Source organism: Fundulus heteroclitus, chromosome 11, assembly GCF_011125445.2.
Source record: "Fundulus heteroclitus isolate FHET01 chromosome 11, MU-UCD_Fhet_4.1, whole genome shotgun sequence".
NCBI lineage: Eukaryota > Metazoa > Chordata > Actinopteri > Cyprinodontiformes > Fundulidae > Fundulus > Fundulus heteroclitus.
Window position 1 is genome coordinate 5800379 of NC_046371.1, and position 20851 is coordinate 5821229.

The window sequence follows — 20851 nt, forward strand, 5'->3', positions numbered from 1 at the left end:
ATATAATAAATAAAAAGGTACAAATATCTGAATCGTTAGGAACCACATCGTTTCCGCAGCCAAATGCTCGATTTAAAATTATGACTCAGTAGACGGACACTTTGTAACTGAAAAAAGGAAATGTCATGTCAAAAAAAAAAAAAAAAAAAAAAAAAAGGTTAAAAAAAAATAAAACTCCAGACATTTTTGAATTGAGAAAACTTCCTGGTTGTTTTATCTTTTTAAAAACCCTTTTTATTTTGAATTGATCCTGACCTGGATGACCGAGAATCTTCACCAACATGTTAGTGACGTTTCCAGCTTTAAAAAAAAAAAAAAAAAAGTAAAATAACTCGTGTTTTGAAAGCAAAACAAGCCAAGCTTTCTGACGCACATACATTCCCCCGTTCCTCTCATTCGGAGTCGAACCTGCAGCTTTTATTAAAAAAAATCGTCCTGCAGAGATCGGCGCGCCTCCTTCCTCTGGCTGAGTCTTAGTGTCCTGTGAGGAGGAGAGACGGACTCCTCCGCGGATCCCTTTGCTGCGGTCCGGCCGTGTCCCTCAGTAATGGACCTTCCCGGGAACCTGGACGTTGACGCCGCTGTAGTCCACCATGTACATGGGCCACTGCTGCGGGGACAGGAAGGAAGGACGGTCAGACGTCAGCAGCGCTTATACACTGCAAAAAGGGAACCTCAAAGTAAGTAAAATTTTCTTAAAATTAGTATATTTTTCATGGATTTGAGCAGCTACATAAGACTATTTGCCAAAGGAATGAGAATTTCTACCCCTAAAATAAGATAATTAGACATCCTGCACTTAAAATAAGATGATGGAGATGAATAATTCTCATTTTAAGTGCAAAAATCTTATTCCATTGGCAAATAGTCTGATTTAGCTGCTCAAATCAATGAAAAATACATTAATTTCAAGAGGATTTTACCTACTTTGAGTTCCGTTTTCACAGTGTAGCAGCTTTACTTCAGGTAGAAATGGACGAGGCCTCGTCGACTGAGGCTTAAATACGCTGCTGAACGTAACTGATGGTGAATAAAAACCCCGACACCTCCTGGTTGTGATCGTTAAACATCAGGAACGTCCTCACCGTCATCAATAAAACCTGCTGCCAATCAGAACGTGGGCGTTCATAGATGGGAAATGCTTTGCACGCTGCAAAAACAGAACTAAAAATAAGGAAAATGTTCTTAAAATTAGTGTATTTGTCCTCAATTTGAGCGGGTAAATAAGATTATCTGCCAGTGGAATGAGTATTTTGACCCCTAAAATTAGATAATTAGATAAACTGCACTTGAAATAAGATGATAGAGATGAGTTGTTCCCATTTTAAGTGCTAAATACTCATTCCATTGGCAGATCAGCTTATTTATTTGCTCAAATTAAGGACAAATGCACTTATTTCAAGACAATTTTACTAACTTAGTTTCTTTTGTATCGCAGCATTTGTTCAGGACTTGCACTGCGAAAAGGGAACTGAAGTAATATTTTCTTAAAATTTTTGTATTTTTCCTTGATTTGAGCAGGTAATTAAGATATTTGCCAATGGAATAAGATTTTTGCACTTAAAATAAGAACAGTTCATCTCCATCATATTATTTCAAGTGCAGTTTATCTAATTATCTTATTTTAGGGGTTAAAACACTCATTCCATTGGCAAATTGTCTTATTTAGCTGCTCAACTCGAGGAAAAAATATACTAATTTCAATAAAATTTTACTTGCTTTTAGATTCCTTTTTGCAGTGTACAGAAAAGAACCGGTGCACCAAAATCCTGAGCCGACACCTTTGTTCGATGTGACCATTTAGCTAACATGCAAACGAATAAATGTCCAGCAGATTGAATTTATTACAGCTGAACGTAAATTCAGGCTCATCGGATCTGCTGTAGAGATGAAAAAAATAATAATTAATACCTTTTCCCTCTTAGATCTGCTTGTTTTTCCGTTAAATTGTTGTAGGACGTGTGTGTGTGTGTCACATTAAAAGTGGGAAACAATTCTTATAACTACTATAAATCCTACATCTGAATTACTACCAGTTCATATTCAGCAGATGGCTGACTTATTACTGAGAGGTTAATTACAGAGAAAAGGGCGTTAAAGTACCATAACTGGAATCTGATTGGCTGATATCCCCAGGTCAGAGGAGGCGGGTATGCGGCTGCTCTCCTGGACTCTCTTGCGTTTCCGTCGGTTAGTCGAGGCGTCTGTTCCCGCTGAGGACGCCAAAGCAGACGGTTTTAGCTTCTTTTCTTTCATTTTCATCTGACAAATGCAAGCTAAAACGGTTCATACCTGTATTACAAGCCTGGCTGCAGATTTCTGCAAAAGGCCTGGGAGAAGTAGAAGGTTCACATCAGACGGCAGGTTACTTTCTGACACTTCAAAGTTACACAAAAAAAAAAAAAAAAAAAAAGACTGAAATCTGGATTATTTAAACATTTTCTCCTTTTTCTTTCATCTTAAATGAGGTGCTTTGATGTCAAAACAGACTTTGCTTTGTTTTATTTATATATTTCTGTATTATTTCTGTTGAAAAAGGGTACGCTTTGTGACATATCAAAGGGTGGGTTTAAATGCGGAGCAGAAAATAAGCCATCAGGAGCTTTAAATTCCCCCTCAGCCCAAAGCGCTGACACCTTCCAGGCGGCTCTGCACTCACTGCAGCTGACTCTTGATGGTGAACGTCACTTGATCCGCAGCTTGGAGGATTTTCTCCAGGCACACGATGTCGTAGGTGTTTGGGTTTCGGAGGGGGACGTCGTCTGGAAGCCCGCTGACTTCCACGGACTCCGGACTGCCGCGGATCAGCTTGTAGGGCACGACGACGGAGCGGTCCAAGCCCAGCGCCTCGCCTGCAGCGCAGAAACAACAAAAATCAATTCAATTCAACTTTATTTATATAGCGCCAATTAATGAAACATCATCTCAGGGCTTTTTCCAAAGTCAGACTCCATCAGATCCTCCAGGTTGGTGAGAAAGTTTCCTCTCTAAGGAAACCCAGCAGGTTGCATCAAGTCTCTCCAAGCAGCATTCACTCCTCCTGAAAGAGCGTAGAGCCACAGTGGACAGTCGTCTGCATTGTTGATGGCTTTGCAGCAATCCCTCATACTGAGCATGCATGAAGCGACAGTGGAGAGGAAAACTCCCCTTTAACAGGGAGGAGAACCTCCAGCAGAACCAGAACCAGGCTCAGTATGAACGCTCATCTGCCTCCACCCACTGGGGCTTAGAGAAGACAGAGCAGAGACACAGAAAGCACAGAAGACCTGACCCAGGAGTACTTTCTATGGTAGATGGTAATAGAGGATGATCTGTCTCCCCTGGATGATGTCACAGCACTGCAAAACTAAACTAAACTAAAAATAAGTTAAAATGTTCTTGAAATGAGTGTATTTGTACTTTGTTTGAGCAGGTAAATAAGATCATCTGCCAATGGAATAAGATTTTTGCACTTAAAACAGGAAGAACTAATCTCCATCAACTTATTTCAAGTGCATTATAACTAATTATCTTATTTTAGGGGTAAAATTACTTTTTCCACCGGCAGATCATCTTATTTACCTGCTCAAATCAAGGAAAAATACACTCATTTCAAGAAAGTTTTACTTATTTTTAGTTTGTTTTTGTAGCGAGCTAACAGAACACCAGACCAGGTGTACCTTCTATGAAGAGAAATGTGACAGAACAAAAAGCTAAAAATGTAAATAACAAAAAACAATGCAGATTGGAGAGCAGTAGGAGAACTCAGCAGAGAGAGAGAAATAGACCCTGATGTCCACCAGCAGCCTAAGCCTATAGCAGCATAACTATAGAGGTAGCTCAGGGTAACATGAGCAACTCTAACTATAAGCTTTGTTACAAAGGAAAGTTTTAAGATTAGTCTTAAAAGTAGACGGGGTGTCTGCCTCACGGACCAAAACAGGGAGTTGGTTCCACAGGAGAGGAGCCTGATAGCTAAAGGATCTGCCTCCCATTCTACTTTTACCACCAGCAGACCAATCATCGTTCTAAACACCCGGAGCTCGTTGTGAGGAATTAACCCTGTTACCGTATTTCTTGTTGAAAAGCTCTTTGACTTGCTCTCGGAGGACCACTTTCTCGCCCATGCGGTTGATGTCGTCCTCGTCTGTCGGCAGACAGGCAGAAAGTGAGAACACCGAATGGATAAACGCTGCAGTGCAGAGCAGTGGGAACAAAGATCTCCTCCTCACCGCTTATCGAGGCGTAGGCCTTCTTTAGTAAAGTGACTCGACGAGGTGCTGGTGAAAGAAAATAAAGACGTTAGCCTGGTGCCCAAAGTCCTGCCTGCACTGCAAAAATAGAACTATAAATAAGAGAAATTTTCTTGAAATGAAAGTATTTTTTCTTGGTTTGAGCAGGTAAATAAGACTAAATGCCAATGGAATAAGATTTTTGCACTTATGATAGGAATAATTCATCTCCATCATTTTATTTCAAGTGCAGGATATCTAATTATCTTATTTTAGGGGTAAAATTACTCATTCCATTGGCAGATAATATCATTTACCTGCTCAAATCTAGGACAAAACACAAATTTTAAGAACATTTTACTTGTTTTTAGATCCATTTTTGCAGTGAAAAAAAGTCTAGGAAATGGTAGTATACTGCAAAAATAGAATTACAACTAAGTAATTTTTTTTTAAATTAATGTATTTTCCCTTGATTTGAGCAGGTAAATAAGACTATTTGCCAATGGAATAAGATTTTTGCACCTAAAATAAGAACCATTCATCTCCATCATCTTATTTCTAGTGCAGGATGTCTAATTATCTCATTTTAGGGGTAAAAATACTCATTCCATTGGCAAATAATCTTATTTACCTGCTCAAATCAAGGGCAAATACATTAATTTCAAGACAACTTTACTTATTTTTAGTTCTCTTTTTGCAGTGTGATAAACGGGTTCTAGGCGGAAAGTCGGGGAATACCTGGTTTGGGAATAAGTCCTTGAAATGGTCTGAAGAGACAAAGTGATGAGAAGAACAGCGTTAAAGTCTGACCAACATGCGGCGCCTCAGACGCTGCAGGCGTGCGGTTCCCACCTGGTGATGGTGAAGCTGATCTTGTCGGCGACCGCCAGGATCCTCTCCAGGTTCTGCGAGCCGAAGGTGCAGGGCTTCCTGAAGGGGATGCCGGGCGGGAGGCCCTCGATGATGACCGAGTCCGGGTTGTTCTTGATCCTCTTGTAAGGCACTTGGACGGGGTACTTGATGCCCAACGCCTCCCCGTACTTCCTGTTGAACAGATCCTGGACCTGCTCCCGCAGCGTGTTGGCCAGGTCGATGCGGGACAGCTTGGACTCCATGCACTCTGGGGAAAAGAGACGGAGGACGGCCGTGCTTCGCTGGCTTAATTCGCCTTTAAAGCGGCTCCAGATGTGTGACTGACGGTCAGACGTGTGACATACCCGAGAATCCAGGTCTCTTGGACAGAGCTGCTGTGTCCTCTACCGGTGTCGCGTCCTTAGGCTCTGGCTCTGAGGGAAAAACAGGAACGTTTTGGTTTTTGTTGTCTCCCTAAAGAAGCTTTATTAGAGGTTAAAAGGATTTCCTTCCATTATTCCATTTTTATTATAAAGCTACTAGAGTGAAGTTGTCCCCCCTCCCCAACCTTCTTCAAATCAGACAAAATTGGTGTCAAACGTTTGTGCAGCAAAAATTTTCGTTTGTGCCGCTATGATTTTTTTCCAGGGTAAAATTAAATAATTCATATTTATATATTAGCAACTTATAACTTACATGAAATTCACAGTTTCAGCATGAACAGATGTTCACTGACCTTTGATGACCTCTACAAACTTATTAATATCATTAAAATGATAGCAGTACAAAAATTTAAAAATTTAAAATATTAAATATATATATATATATATATATATATATATATATATATATATATATATATATATATATATATATATATATATATATATATATATATATATATATTAGGGCTGGGCAAGTTAACGCGTTAATTTCGCGTTAATTCAGTAGACTATTAACGGCGATATTTATTTTATCGCATTAACGCATGTTGCTCACATGCTTTCAGTCAGTGTCAGTCAGCACGCGTGCTGACTGCAGCGCGCTGTCACGGCAGCACTCTCCCGCTCCCCCTCCCCTCTCGTACATGGCTCAGCGGCGCCAGCCAATCAGCACGCAGGCTCAGCCTGGCCCGCCCACTCAGTTCTCACACAAACTTAATACACAAACAGCTGAGAGAGACCGCAGCAGCGGAAAAACATGAACAGAGGAAGTAGCACCGTTTGGCTTTATTTTAATACCGTAAATGAAATCAAGCTGTATGTTTTGTAAAAAGCCGGTTCATTTCAGTGGAAACACAACAAATGTATCTAAGCACGTGAAAAAACATGAAAACGTCGAGCCCCAGAAACGGAGAGAGGAGACGAAACTTCTCTCACTGCCCCGACAGACCCACAGACTGATGTCTCTGACTGAGGCGTTTCAGTCCTCCAGGGAACATCCAGGTAGATCAGTGGATGGATGGATGGATGGATGGATGGATGTTACTGGAGCCCACACATAACATGTAATTAAGACCTTGAAAGAACCCAGTACATATATTAAAAAGTGTTATTTAAGATAACATAACATTAGCTAATCCTTTTTTTATCCCACGACGGGGAAATTTATAGGATTAAAGCAACAGGCAGGTGCACACAACACAGACAAAATTACATAAGGATTGAAATATATAAGAGGTGGATTAGCAAAAAAACACTGAACATAACATTATTGTTATTATTATTATTATTATTATTTAATTGTAATAATAAAATAAAAAACCCAAAACCCAAAAGGTCAACAGTTTCATGATACATCAAGCTTAGGGACTGGCTAATATACAGCAGGTCAAAAAAGGCCAAATTTTGGCTGCAGTGCTTGCTGTTCTCTTATGAAGAAAAGATCAACAGTGCACTAAATTCAATAGATGGGTTGAAAATATCCAGTATAAAATAAGTGCTACAAATGTTACAACACTTTTGTTCATATGGCAGCAGAACATTAAAATAAAAGTGCTCTTTACACTACTTTTGAATTCATTCTTGGAGTTTGTAAATACAATGCGATTAATCGCGATTAATCAGTGCGATTAATCGCGATTAAATATTTTAATCGTTGCCCAGCCCTAATATATATATATATACATAAAAATATATATTTTAAAATATATAAACATTTTGTATAGCAAAAATTTTCATTTGTACTGCTATCATATATTAATAATAGTTTAAATTATAGCGGCTCCTCCCTAAAGCTGCGTTAGGAGCTTCCAAATGGAGGAAATCTCTGAGAATAAACTGCAAAGCTATAAAAAATCACAGGATGTTGCAACCTGCAGCTAAACCTCTTAAGCCTGACTTAAGTCTATTTCCACCCAAAAAAATTCATATTCATACTTTTTAAGGCATTCCTCAACTTGTAAGATGCCTGAACTGATGATCTTGTTATTAACCAACATAAAGGTCCTGGAGGACGATGTGGATGTGAAAATCTGAGCGTAAATAAATTATTCTGGGCCTGAAATTAGTTTAAATGCCCACAAAATAAATTTGGCCTAAAAAAAACAGATGTTTACATTCAAAACTTTTTTTTTTTGCTGTAAAAAAGGAAATAAACACAATAAATTGTAACTACAACATCTCGGTTACACCTGCAGCCAGTTTGGTGTCACCACAACAAGCAACTGAGAAGTTCTACATGTTTAGATTGAATAAAATCCAAGTTTTTAAAATTTGGAGTTTATTCTTGAAACTGAAAAAGTGGAATTCTGTTATATATATTTGGTAGATACCTTTGTAGAGGAGTCTCAGATGAAGATCTGCACTGCAAAAACGGATCTAAAAGCAGGTAAAATGTTCTTAAAATGTATGTTTTTGTCCTAGATTTGAGCAGGTAAATAAATATTATCTGCTAATGGAATGAGTATTTTGACCCCTAAACTAAGATAATTAGATAAACTGCACTTGAAATAAGATGATGGAGATGACTTGTTCCTGTTTTAAGTGCAAAAATTTTATTTCACTGGCAGATTATCTTATTTACCCGCTCCAATCAAGGACAGATACACTCATTTTAAAGAAAATATTACTTATTTTTAGTTCTGTTTTTGCAGTGTGGACGTATGAGTGTCCGCTACAAACGCCTTATTGTTGCTAAAGAGCTCAAGCCGCCCTGGATGAAAGCTTAAAGTAAATAATTAGAAATGCTTAACAGACTGCCATCATTATGGGTGACCAGGGGGAGACGTACCTGCGTCACAGACGGGCATGGAAGGCATCTCTTGTTTAACTTGTTCTGCTAAAAGCTCCGGCCTGAGGAAGAGAGACGGGGGGAATTCACCACCATGTAAACCTGATTATGCAGTAAACGTGTCTGCAGAAGGAGCAGCGCGCCTCTGTAGAAACGAACAGAGAGAGAAACGTCGTTCCTGGATGCGTTCTCTAACCTCTTGATGACGAACTGGACCTGAGCGCTGACAGCCAGGATCTTGCGCAGCTTGGCGGCTCCGAAACAGTTGGGCCTGCGCAGGGAGATGCCCTCCGGCAGCCCCGTGACGTACAGGTCCTCCGGGTACATCTGGAACTTGGAGTACGGCACCTTGGCGGGTTCAGGGAGACCCAGCGCTTCGGCTGGGGGCGCAAGAAACAGGAAGCATTGAAATGTTGTGCGCTTTTTTTTATGAGACAAAAAACGACATTTTCAACAAGCGTGTTGCTGAAAGAAAAACATGTTTTATTAATAAAACAAATGGATTCAGGAAAGTAAACTATATCAAACCACTAAGTGTTTAAAACAGTGGTCCCCAATCCTGGTCCTCGAGGGTCGGTGTCCTGCAACGTTTATTTGTTACTCTGCTTCAAAACACCTGAGTCAAATAATGAGGTCATTAGGAGGACTCTGCACTGCAAAAACAAATCTAAAAATAGGTAAAATGTTCTTAAAGTTAGTGTATTTGTCCTTGATTTGTGCAGATAAATAAGATGATCTGCCAATGGAATTAGTATTTTGACCCCTAAAATAAGATATTTAGACATCCTGCACTTGAAATAAGATGATTGAGATGACTTGTTCCTATTTTAAGTGCAAATATCTTATTCTATTGGCAGATAATCTTATTTACCTGCACAAATCAAGGACAAATACACTCATTTTAAAGAACATTTTACTTATTTTTAGTTCCGTTTTTGCAGTGTGGAGATGATAAACACCTATACTGCAAAAACGGATCTAAAAGTAGTAAAATGTTCTTAAAGTTAGTATATTTATCCTTGATTTAAGCATCTAAATAAGATTATCTGCCAATGGAATTAGTATTTTGACCCCTAAAAAAAGATAATTAGATATAATGTACTTGAAAATAAGTTGATGGAAATGAATAGTTCCTATTTTAAGTGAAAATATCTTATTCTATTGGCAGATAATCTTATTTACCTGCACAAATCAAGGACAAATACACTGATTTTAAGAACATTTTACTTATTTTTAGTTCCGTTTTTGCAGTGTGGAGATGATAAACACCTACACTGCAAAAACGGATCTAAAAGTAGTAAAATGTTCTTAAAGTTAGTATATTTATCCTTGATTTAAGCATCTAAATAAGATTATCTGCCAATGGAATTAGTATTTTGACCCCTAAAATAAGATAACTAGACATCCTGCACTTGAAATAAGATGATTGAGATGAGTTGTTCCTATTTTAAGTGCAAAAATCTTATTCCATTGGCAGATCATCTTATTTATGTGCTCAAATCAAGGACAAATACATTCATTTTAAAGAACATTTTACTTATTTTTAGTTCAGTTTTTGCAGTGTGGAGAACTTGACAGCACACTGGGGAAGTAAGTCAGGTGTGTTGGATCAGGGACACATGTAAAACCTGCAGGGACACCGGTCCTCGAGGACCAGGACTGGGGACCATTGGTTTAAAACATGACCAAGTCACAGTTTTACGATGGTCTGGTATCGTCGCCGTTTCCCTGCATGCAACAGGCTTTATCGTGAGGCTCTGTTACAAAGTAGTAATTTAAGTTCAGCCTCTCCAAGTCTGACGTGTTCAGCGACGCTGTGATGAAGCTTTAAGTTGCTTTAGAAGAGCAACAGGTGGTCAAGGTCATGAAGAAATAGGGCTGGACGATAATTCAATATCAATATTTATCGATCTACAGACGTATATCGATGATGGAACAAAAGTGTCAGTAAAAAGTTCAATAGAATAAAAGTTTTCCTTCCTTTTGCATTCTAGCCATGTAGGTTAATATTACAGTCATTACATCCTCCCAACCAATCACAATGCAGACCCAGGAAGCTCCGCCCCCTTCACAGAGTTCAGAGCGCATGCGTTCTTTTTAATTTTTTTTAAAAACTTCTAGTTTTGATAAAGGGTTGAGTTTGAATTCAATATTTCTTCTGCAAAAAGGGACCTAAAAGTAAGCAGAATATTCTGAAAATTATTTTATCTGTGCTTAATCTGGGCAGGTAAACACAATTTCTGCACTTAGAATAGGAACAACTCATCTCCATCGTCTTATTTCAGGTGCCGTTTATCTAATCATCTTATTTTAGGGGTCAAATACTTATTCCAATGGCAGATAATCTTACTTCCCTGCGCAAATCAAGGACAAAAACACTAATTTCCAGATTATTTTAATTAGTTTTAGTTCCTGTTTTGCGGTGCGGATGTGGCGACTGATCCAAAGCCACCGGCTGCTGGAGGTGCTGGGGGCTGGGGGGTGAAAACTTTGTCCTATTTGCCGTTTGCTTCACAATAAAAATAATCCAGCTCAGAAGTACATTTGCTCGCTTACCGTACTTGATGCTGAAGAGGCTCTCCACTTGTCTCCGGAGCTGAAGGATCATTTCACCGATGTCCTCCACCAGACTGGACGCTGAGCAAAGACAGGAAGTCATGGACATGGTCTCCACCCCCCCACACCCCATCACTCCAGCAGGACGGCGTGAGACACCTACCTTCTGTGGATCTCCTGACGCTCTGAGAAGCTCCGCTGGGGGACAAAGCTTCAGCTGCAAGACGCAGAGAGAGAAGCGTGAGGAACGTCCAGCTTCTGCAGCGTCTCCGGTTGCAGAGACGTTTGTAAAGTTACAGCGAGAAGAGCTGCGTTCAGACTCGGCCACAGAGAGACGTTTGTAATCAGAAAAAGCTGAATCCATGCATCTGACAGCGTGTTATAACCTGATTATTCACCGTGTCGGGTTATTTAGAACAAGAATTTTCATTCTGATGTTAAAGTGCGTTCAGAAATTTGTAATTTCGTTTGCTGTGAGAAATGCACATTCTGGTAAAAAAGGTTAGATATGTTAAAATATGCATTTTGCTTGACACTAAGAAACTATTTTCTTTCTCTAAGCCCCAGTGGGTGGAGGCAGATGAGCGTTCACACTGAGCCTGGTTCTGGTTCTGCTGGAGGTTCTCCTCCCTGTTAAAGGGGAGTTTTCCTCTCCACTGTCGCTTCATGCATGCTCAGTATGAGGGATTGCTGCAAAGCCATCAACAATGCAGACGACTGTCCACTGTGGCTCTACGCTCTTTCAGGAGGAGTGAATGCTGCTTGGAGAGACTTGATGCAACCTGCTGGGTTTCCTTAGAGAGGAAACTTTCTCACCAACACTGCAAAAACAGAACTAAGTAGTAAAATTGTCTTGATTTGAGCAGGTAAATAAGATTATCTGCCTATAGAAAGAGTAATTTTACCCTTAAAATAAGATAATCAGATATAATGCACTTGAAATAAGTTGATGGAGATGAGTTTTTCCTATTTAAGTGCAAAAATCTTATTCCATTGGCAGGTTGTTTTATTTACCTGCTCAAATCAAGGACAAATACACTAATTTTAACGTATTTTTAGTTTAGTTTAGTCTGTTTTTGCAGTGAACCTGGAGGATTTGATTAAATTTGACTATGGAAAGTGCCTTGAGATGACATGTATCATGAATTGGTGCTATATAAATAAAATTTAATTGAGTTTTAGTGGTGAGGATCATATTTTACTCTTGACATAGTTCACATTCAGCAGAATGTCTCTTTTAGCAGTGATATTTGGAGTGTGGAGGGGTTTCTTACCAACTAGTTCTGACTTAACTACAACCAGCCGGGTGGTAAAAGGCTTACATTTGTATGACGGTATAAATTAATACACGCTGATAAGGCGCCTGCTGGCTAATACTGATTTACCTTTTAGATCTAACCTGCCCGCTTTCACACATACACACCAACTTATTCAATTTATTCAAGGATTAAATACGCCGACCATGAAAAAAAAAACTTGCTTTTGATCCAACGGAAACCAAATTTGGTAACAACATCTCAAAAACCTGTTTGTTTCTTATGTTCTGAGACAGAACGGTAAATATTCCAGTAAACGTAAAAATAAACCATGTGGGCCATCGCACCAACAAAAAAAAAAAAAAAACCCTCAAATGATCCTAAAAGACGTGAAAGAAGTAGAACAAGCTGCTAAAAAGGAGTTTAAACCATAAAAATCTGTGGAAAAGTACTTCATGAGCTCCAGGACAAAACTTCACAATAATTAAAAAAATATAATCAAATAAAAAAAATAGTCTGTTTTTATCTTTCCAATAACAGAGAGGGGAAATAGCTTTCTTATAATTAAATAGTGATGAACAGGTGTAAAATATTTTAGGTTTTTATACACAATTATAAACATAGTAGAAATATATGAAAGTGTTTATGTTATTACTCTTTTTTTCCAGGTCATACAATCAAAAAAACAAAATGAAATTAGAAAACCCATCCAAATTAACTAAATTTACCAGAATCTGCCTAAATATAGTCAAACTTAATATCATCTACATACAACAGGAGGCAATTGGGGCTTAATTAAAATCAGATAATAAACTGTAACCTGGATTTATAGAAATAATAATAATTAAAAAAAAAACACTGCTTTAACGATTTCAGCTCTTACCTTCATTTTTCTTCCTTTACTGGTAAATTGTGAAAGAAAAGAAAACTTAAAGAAAGAACAATCAAATGAACCAAAAAGAATAATCACCTCTGTTAAGCAATGAAAGCTATAACCAAGACCCCTTTGAGTAGACTCGTTACTAAAGTACAAAGATTTACAGAAAAGATTTAGACTCGGCCCGCGCTCCACGCCTCTGGCTTCGACGTTTCTGCCAGATTTTTCACCGACAAAAACTTTCCAGATTAGAACGTTTTTCTGCACATAAATTTTCCTTTTAGATTTATGTCTACATTGCAAAAAAGGGAACTAAAAGCAGGTAAAATTTTATTTAAATGAGTATATGTTTCCTCGATTTGAGCAGCTAAATAAGACTATTCGCCAATGGAATGAGTGTTTTAACCCCTAAAATAAGATAATTAGATATCCTGCACTAGAAATAAGATGATGGAGATGAATTGTTCTTATTTTAAGTGCAAAAATTTTATTCCATGATCTTATCATTCTATTTTACCTGTGGAGCACTTTGCTGACTCTTACGTGTGTAATATAGCGACACACACTGCAAAAAGGGGAACTAAAAGTAAGTAAGATTTTCTTGAAATAAATGTATTTCTCCTTGATTTGAGCAGCTAAATAAGACTATATGCCAATGGAATGAATATTTTTACCCCTGAAATAAGATAGACGTCCTGCACTTGAAATAAGATGATGGAGATGAACTGTTCTTATTTTAAGTGCAAAAATCGTATTCAATTGGCAAATAATCTTATTTACCTGCTCAAATTAAGGAAAAATGCATTTATTTCAAGAACATTTTACTTACTTTTAGCTCAATTGTGCAGTGCAGATAACCATGGATAGATAGTTGCACTGCAAAAACGAAACTAAAAATAAGTAAAATTTTCTTAAAATGAGTGCATCTGTCCTTGATTTGAGCAGGTAAATAATATTATCTGCCAATGGAATAAGATGTTTGCACTTAAAATAGGAACAACTCATCTCCATCATCTTATTTCAAGTGCAGGATGTCTAAATATCTTATTTTAGGGGTCAAAATACTCATTCCATTGGCAGATAATATTATTTATCTGCTCAAATCTAGGACAAAAACACACATTTTAAGAACATTTTACTTATTTTTAGTTCTCTTTTTGCAGTGCTGCCATCTTAGCCGGGGTGTGTTCACTTTTAGGACGCCCTGATGTAAGGCAGAGCCGTCTCCTCTGCGTTTAAACACCAGTGATTATATGTGGGTGCTCTCAAACGGTCTGGAGCCAGAGACGCAACCCCAACCCCCCCCCCAGCTGAGTGTACTCAAATGTTCTCGGTGAGGTTAATCTAGCTAAAAGTTTCAGGGGAGAAGCCACTTGTGAGTTGAGGACAGAGATTTAGGAGTTTAACCTGCAAAAGGCACGATGCACCACCTTTAATTGCTGAGGTTCAGGTTTAACAGCGACTCACGGTGGAGACTAGATGATGCATGGTGCTCTTCAGGGAGGGGGGGGGGGGCTACGGGAGGATAAATCAGGGGTAGGGCTATTCTTAAGGTCACTAGTGACTGAGGAGGTTTAGTTACAGGGAGGGAGCAGCAGGATGTAGAGAATCTGGGTTCATACGTGCTTCGTTCTGCTACCTAAAGGAGGCCAGGAGGAGCGGCGGCTGCTGGGAGGAGCTGCCTGGAGAGGAGGAGGAGAGTACCTGAGAGGCTTTCCTTTGGGTGGAGGGGGGCAGGAGGAGCCGGGGGAGCAGGGGCTGCGGAGGGAGCGGCGGGCGAGGCCGTGGTCGGACACGGAGCGGCTGGGAGCGGCTCGGCCAGAGACTCGGCTGGCTCCTCCCCACTAGTGCCGGCCTCTGCAAAAAACAAAAATAATAATAAAAATTAATTAAAAATATCATCCTGAGGCGTTTTTCTGATAAACGGGAATCCTGCCTGAAGAGATCCAGCATCTTCTTGATGTCTTGTAAACGTCTTATTTAATAAAGAGCACAGAAATAAAGTAAAATAAAGCTCTTTGATCTCGTGTTGGTGCGTTTAGTTGGTTTAGACAACCTGAGGCTCTTAATAACTTTGGCTACAAGTTATATTTTTACTATGGTATATAAATGTAATAATGACAATAAATGCCGGTTGTAGCAGTTTTTTTTCTTGGAATAATTGCTTTTAATTTTCACAACAAAATGATGCTTAAAGTGCCAGTAATACTTAATTTTAAATCAATATTTTTTCATTATGTTGGAAACTGTTTTTTTTTTTACATCATTATCCACAAATATCAACATCCCATCCATCCTCTTTTTTTTAAACCTCAAAATAGACATAAAAGGGTGTTTTCTTTAATGATGACAACATATTTCCTTCAGTAGATCTTTATCAAAAATTAAAAGTTGTCTTTTTCCAAAAGGCCAGGCAACATTTGTGGCTCTGAACGAGGAACATGCTGCAGAATGACAGGAAATTAACTTTTAGTTTGATACTGAGGACATTTTAATTTCACTGTGTGTACATGGTTTTCTTATCTTTTAAATGTATTCTAGGTTCTTGGACTATGTAGCTTTATCGTGCTGCCGCTGCCTATCTCGGCCTGGACTCTCTGGAAAAGGAGGTTTTTAACCACTTCCTGGTCAAATAAAAGTGTAATAATAATAAAAAGCACAGTAGCAGGGACACTTTTTAACGCATAGGACCACTTATATTTATTCTGTGGGTTCATGCGGTCAAATAATGAGACCAATCGTACAAAAAGTCGTTGGAAATGCTGCATTTTGGCGCTGACGTCGCACAGTTGCTTTATAAAAACTGGGATTATTCTTCAGATCAACAGGTTAACTGTTCCCTGGGAGACTTAAAAACTTAAATAAAACAATAAAAATGACTTCAGTGTTTCCTAATGTTCATTGTAATCCAGCTCAGGAAGAGAAGGAAGGTCCTGGTAATGCAAACCCAGACTGCTGCTGTAAAGTTGTTGTTGTTTCAAATAAAATAAAGATTTGTTGTATGTAAGGCTCTCAGATAGTCGACCAGCGGGCTTTCAGAAGAGGTGAGGAATGATTTCTGGGCCTGGGTGGAGGGTGGAGAGCTGGAGCGTGATACAGAAGTCAGGGGAGCCCTGAGGATCTTACCGGGCACGGTGACCTGGATGATTTCCCCGTCCGGAGGCTCCGTTTTGATCCTCCTCAGGGGAACGCCGTCTCCTGACGGACCTGCGCGATTCAAATCAGCCGTGATTAAAGATCGACAAAGACAGCCCTTCCTTCAACTTTACGATCTAAAGCAGGGATGGGCAACTGGCGGCCCGGGGGCCGCACACGGCTCTTGTCATCACTTAGTGCGGCCCGCGAATAGATCAATAATAATTTAATAATGATTAAAAAAAAACAAAAAAAAAAACTTGTAATTATACTTTTGACCGATAGGGGGCCGTACCCAAACAATAGCGGGCATGGGCCGCTTTGCAACAGCGAGGAAGAAAGTCAAGAGCCATGGCCACTAGCAGTGGAATAAAGGGAAAACTTGACGAGAAAGTCACATTTTTCAGACAAAATGGGAAGAAGTACGGACATGGGGAATTTTTTTTTTGGTCTCTTGTCATTTACACACAACAATAAACCGTGAGAGCCGACGTAAGTTTTGAAACTGCAAAGCTTTGTCTTAAGCGTAAGATCAAACGTGCAGCACCGCGTTCACAGACCAGTGTGATGCATTCGTGAGCGTCAGAAAGCTATGGTGCATTCAGGAGCATGGGACATTAGATTTTTCAGAATAAAAAGCTAACAGATGTGCATAATCAAAAAATAACAGAAAAACAATTATAGAGCATTCAGTATTGTAAGAAAGCCCACAGTTTCTGGATAGACACATTATTGTTTGAGTTAAGTTCTGTGCCGTTTTATGCCTCTTTCCTTGTAAATTTGAAATGATCCATGCTCCTGAATGCATTGATATGGAGGAGTTTAAATTCCTTTTTTGCAATTTTTTTTAAAGCAAACGGTTTGTCTTTTGCTTAAGGACATATTAAAATGCATTTATATGCAGAAAATAGTTATATGTTGGTGCAGTAAACATACAGATATAAATTCATCTAAAATTTGTTCTTATTGAGAATAATTTGTAGCGTCTTTCATATCCAATTATTTGAAGTGCATGGTCATATGGCCCTCCAATGGTCGTGCTGAAAAAAATGTGGCCCTCTTTATCATGGAAGTTGCCCATCCCTGATCTTTTTTTTTTTTTTTCCCTAGTGTCCTGTCTAGCAATGTGGCAATAAGAATTGATATCTTATTGCCAAATAGAGCTCGACAGATTTTGCTTTCACAAGTGGAGCAAACAGCTTTCGCCATAATGCTCCGCTTGATTTAGCCCATCCCTGATCTAAAGTAATTACTTTTTCTTATAGGGCCAGTACCTGCTTCCGGGTCAGCCTGCGGACTCACACAGGTGCTTGTTGATCTGTGAAGGGAAGGAGAGACGAAAACATCAGTGTTTATTCTACAACAACTAAACTCTGATGACAAGTTCAGCAAACGGCCCTCGGTGCGGCTTTTCTGGCCGTCGTCAACAAACTTTCACTCTGTGGTGTAGCGACTATGCAGCGATCGTCTGTACAGAGTCGCCGCGGTCTAAAACAGGCGTATGGAGCTAAAACAGCGGCAGATTGCAGCGACGCTGACTTTAGCATTAGTAAAATCAAACATTGAGAAATGAAACGTTGAAAAGTCACTCGCAATGACACAGAAAAAGAGATTTGGCATTGTAAAAATTAGACATTGAAAAGTCAAACATTGTTAGAAAGTAAAAACTTATGATGATATTCTCATTTAATGCTGCAGTTTTTTTTAATGAGATGTTTTCAGTGTCACTGCAGAGCTCCTTCAGCTATGATGTCACTACAAGCTGGCCTGTTTTACCGTCGGGGGCGGGGCTAAACTGAAGGCCCCTTCATGGACCCTCCGTTTTTCCAGTACTCATCATCTACCTGCTGTCCCTGGTTTAGCTCCATGTCACTACAATCATTAGCTGTATAAGCAAATGAAGTTACACTGCAAAAAGTGAACTAAAAATTAGTAAAAATGTCTTGAAGTTAGTGTATTTTCTTTGATTTGAGAAGGTAAATAAGACTATTTGCAAATGGAATAAAATAAAATAGAAACAATTCATCACTCTCATCTTATTTCAAGAGCAGAATTCCTAATTATCTTATTTTAGGGGTTAAAATACAAACTCCATTGGCAAATAGTCTTATTTAGCTGCTCAAATCAAGGAAAAATACACCAATTTCAAGAAAATTTTACTGGCTTTTTAGTTCCCTTTTTGCAGTGTAATATTAATAAAAATAAAACACTTTCTTGTGGTTAAGAATATCATAAGTTTTTACCTTATAACAATGTTTGACTTTTCAATCGAGCGTTTCTCATTGTGGGAAGTAAACTCCTTGGAAAATGACCGGAAAGCTTTTGCGGTTTTCCAGAATCTTTCCAACACAACTAAAGATGCTACATGGTGTGGAACGGGTCCTTAAACCCAAGTTTCCCCAACCATTTTTTTCTTTTAAATATAATATAAAATATAATATCATATAATAACCCTTCTTATTATATTATAATAAGCTGTGCCCCAGAGCGTAGTTGTATCTGCACATGAACATGTGAGCACATATGCGTGAAATCTCAGAAAAGTAAACCTAACTAGCTTTTTCCTTTCTTTATCTGTAAATTAGTAGAACTAAAAGAATTAGAATTAGAAGAACTAAAAGTGAACTTGATCTTTCTTTCCTCGGTCCAAGAAGCAGATGCTCGATTTGAGCAGCTAAATAAGACTACATGCCAATGGAATGAGTATTTTGACCCCGAAAATAAGATAATTAGACATCCTGCACTTGAAAAAGGATGATGGAGATGAATTGTTCCTGTTTTAAGTGCAAAAATATTATTCCATTGGCAAATAGTCTGATTTACCTGCTCAAATCAAAGACAAATACACTAATTTTAAGAACATTTTACTTATTTTTAGTTCTGTTTTTGCAGTGTAAAAGCTAGCAGCTGCTCCCACGCTGAGGCTAAGCCGGTATCGTTCACAGAGATTCTCTGCGGGCTCAGAGCCAACCTGCTGCTGTGAGCGTTGCTGAGCAGCTCGGCGGCGGTGGGGGGGATTCCCAGGCAGTCGGAGAAGCCGTCTTCAGGCGTGGAGCCCGGGTCAAGCTTGCCCTCCTCCTTGGCAATCTTGCCTGCAGCTTCGACAAACAGGACACAGAGGACAAACAAGCAAAGCATCCCATTAGCACAGGGCAGGTTAGGGGGGCAGACGTGTAAATAAAAAAAAACCCGACAGCCTTTTCTGCTCTCCTCTGCTTTGATTAACCGCAAAGACAAGGAGAAGTGTTCAAAATGTATCGTCCGGCTTTATTTCGTCATGGAAAGCTGTCAAAACCCGCCGCCAATGCTCCTTTACTGAAGTGTAACGTTTGAGTAAACAAGGTAACATTGATCGTTTTAAGGGCATTGCATTCATGGCACACAAAAGAAATGAGTAGAAAAAAAAAAGGCTGAAATGTTCTGCAGAAACTTTGCCGTGGTGGAAATAATTCCCTCTACATGTTCAGCTGTTATTAGTAGTACTAATTTCAAGGAGTCATGGAGACGGATTAGCAGCGTTTCAAGTAATGAGGAACCAAATAAAAGGTTTTAGGGAGAACGGCGTTAAAACAAAAAAAAAAAAAACAGAGTCGATGACGGCCTTACCCGTGAAAATCCTCTCATCGAACATTCTGCAACAGAGAAAGAGAAGCAGGCCGTTAGTCAGAGTTTCTGTTTGAGTTCTCAGGACGAACAAACGTTAAAATGTTCTCAGGTAAACATCCAGGCGTGTGGAGCAGGAAGTCGTTAACTGCTGTTACAGCAATCCGTCTCACAACAATCACGTTTTCTCCTTACAGCTGAAACAACCTGATTATTAGGATAAATATAAAGTAAAGTATACTCCTGAACCTCTCAGCTACATCCTCATCCCTCCATCCGTCCCTCCATCCCTCCATCTTGAGATGGGCGATATGGCATAAAAGCAATATCCTGATGTATCGAGCCTCTACCTCCGCTGCTTCAACATTTTAAATTTCCTCCTCTTCCTCAACCTCCCGGTCTCTTTGGCTCCTTGTTCCAGATTGGATGGGGTGGAGTCATGTGACCAAAGGCCGTATCGTCTTAAAGGGACCATTTATCCATCCATCCATCCATCCATCAATCCATCCGTTCATCATCTATCCATCCATCCATCCATCTATCCGTCCATCCAACCATCTATCCGTCCATCCAACCAACCATCCATCCATCTATTCATTCCTTAATCCATCCGTTCATCATCTATCCGTTCATCCATCCATCCGTCCGTCCATCCATCCATCAGTCTATCTGTTCATCCATCCATCCATTCGTCCATCCATCCATCCAACCATCTATCCGTCCATCCAACCATCTATCCGTTCATCCATTCATCCATCCATCTATTCGTTCCTTAATCCATCCGTTCATCATCTATCCGTTCATCCATCCATCTATCCGTTCATCCATCCATCTATCCATCTATTCGTTCTTTAATCCATCCGTTCATCATCTATCCGTTCATCCATCCATCTATCCGTTCATCCATCCATCTATCCGTTCATCCATCCATCTATCCGTCCGTCCGTCCGTCCATCCATCCATCCATCCGTCTATCCGTTCATCCATCTATCCGTCCATCCATCTATCCATCCATCCATCCATCTATCCGTTCATCCATCTATCCGTCCATCCATCTATCCATCCATCCATCCATCTATCCGTTCATCCAACCAACCATCCATCCATCCATCTATTCGTTCCTTAATCCA

General features: G+C 39.4%; 1 protein-coding gene across 3 annotated transcripts in view; it reads right to left on the reverse strand.

Annotated features, from left to right (window-relative positions):
• Nucleotides 1-279: 279 nt before the first annotated feature.
• The window catches only part of gtf2ird1 (GTF2I repeat domain containing 1), a 49221-nt gene continuing 28649 nt past the window's right edge, over nt 280-20851 (reverse strand). Inside the window, exons 10-27 of one of the 3 annotated variants that reach the window (XM_036142778.1) lie at nt 19725-19750; nt 19090-19210; nt 17393-17436; nt 16110-16190; nt 14688-14840; nt 11014-11067; nt 10851-10931; nt 8491-8674; nt 8295-8356; nt 5429-5497; nt 5064-5331; nt 4950-4978; nt 4212-4259; nt 4049-4126; nt 2660-2852; nt 2293-2330; nt 2104-2213; nt 280-610 (exon numbers count right to left, since the gene is read on the reverse strand). In XM_036142778.1, coding sequence (XP_035998671.1) covers nt 542-610; nt 2104-2213; nt 2293-2330; nt 2660-2852; nt 4049-4126; nt 4212-4259; nt 4950-4978; nt 5064-5331; nt 5429-5497; nt 8295-8356; nt 8491-8674; nt 10851-10931; nt 11014-11067; nt 14688-14840; nt 16110-16190; nt 17393-17436; nt 19090-19210; nt 19725-19750 — 1708 coding nt within the window. In that variant the 3' untranslated portion in view covers nt 280-541. Of the gene's footprint in view, nt 611-2103; nt 2214-2292; nt 2379-2659; nt 2853-4048; nt 4127-4211; nt 4260-4949; nt 4979-5063; nt 5332-5428; nt 5498-8294; nt 8357-8490; nt 8675-10850; nt 10932-11013; nt 11068-14687; nt 14841-16109; nt 16191-17392; nt 17437-19089; nt 19217-19724; nt 19751-20851 lie in introns of those variants that run through there. The other 2 variants (XM_036142777.1, XM_036142779.1) reach the window with 2 other exon arrangements.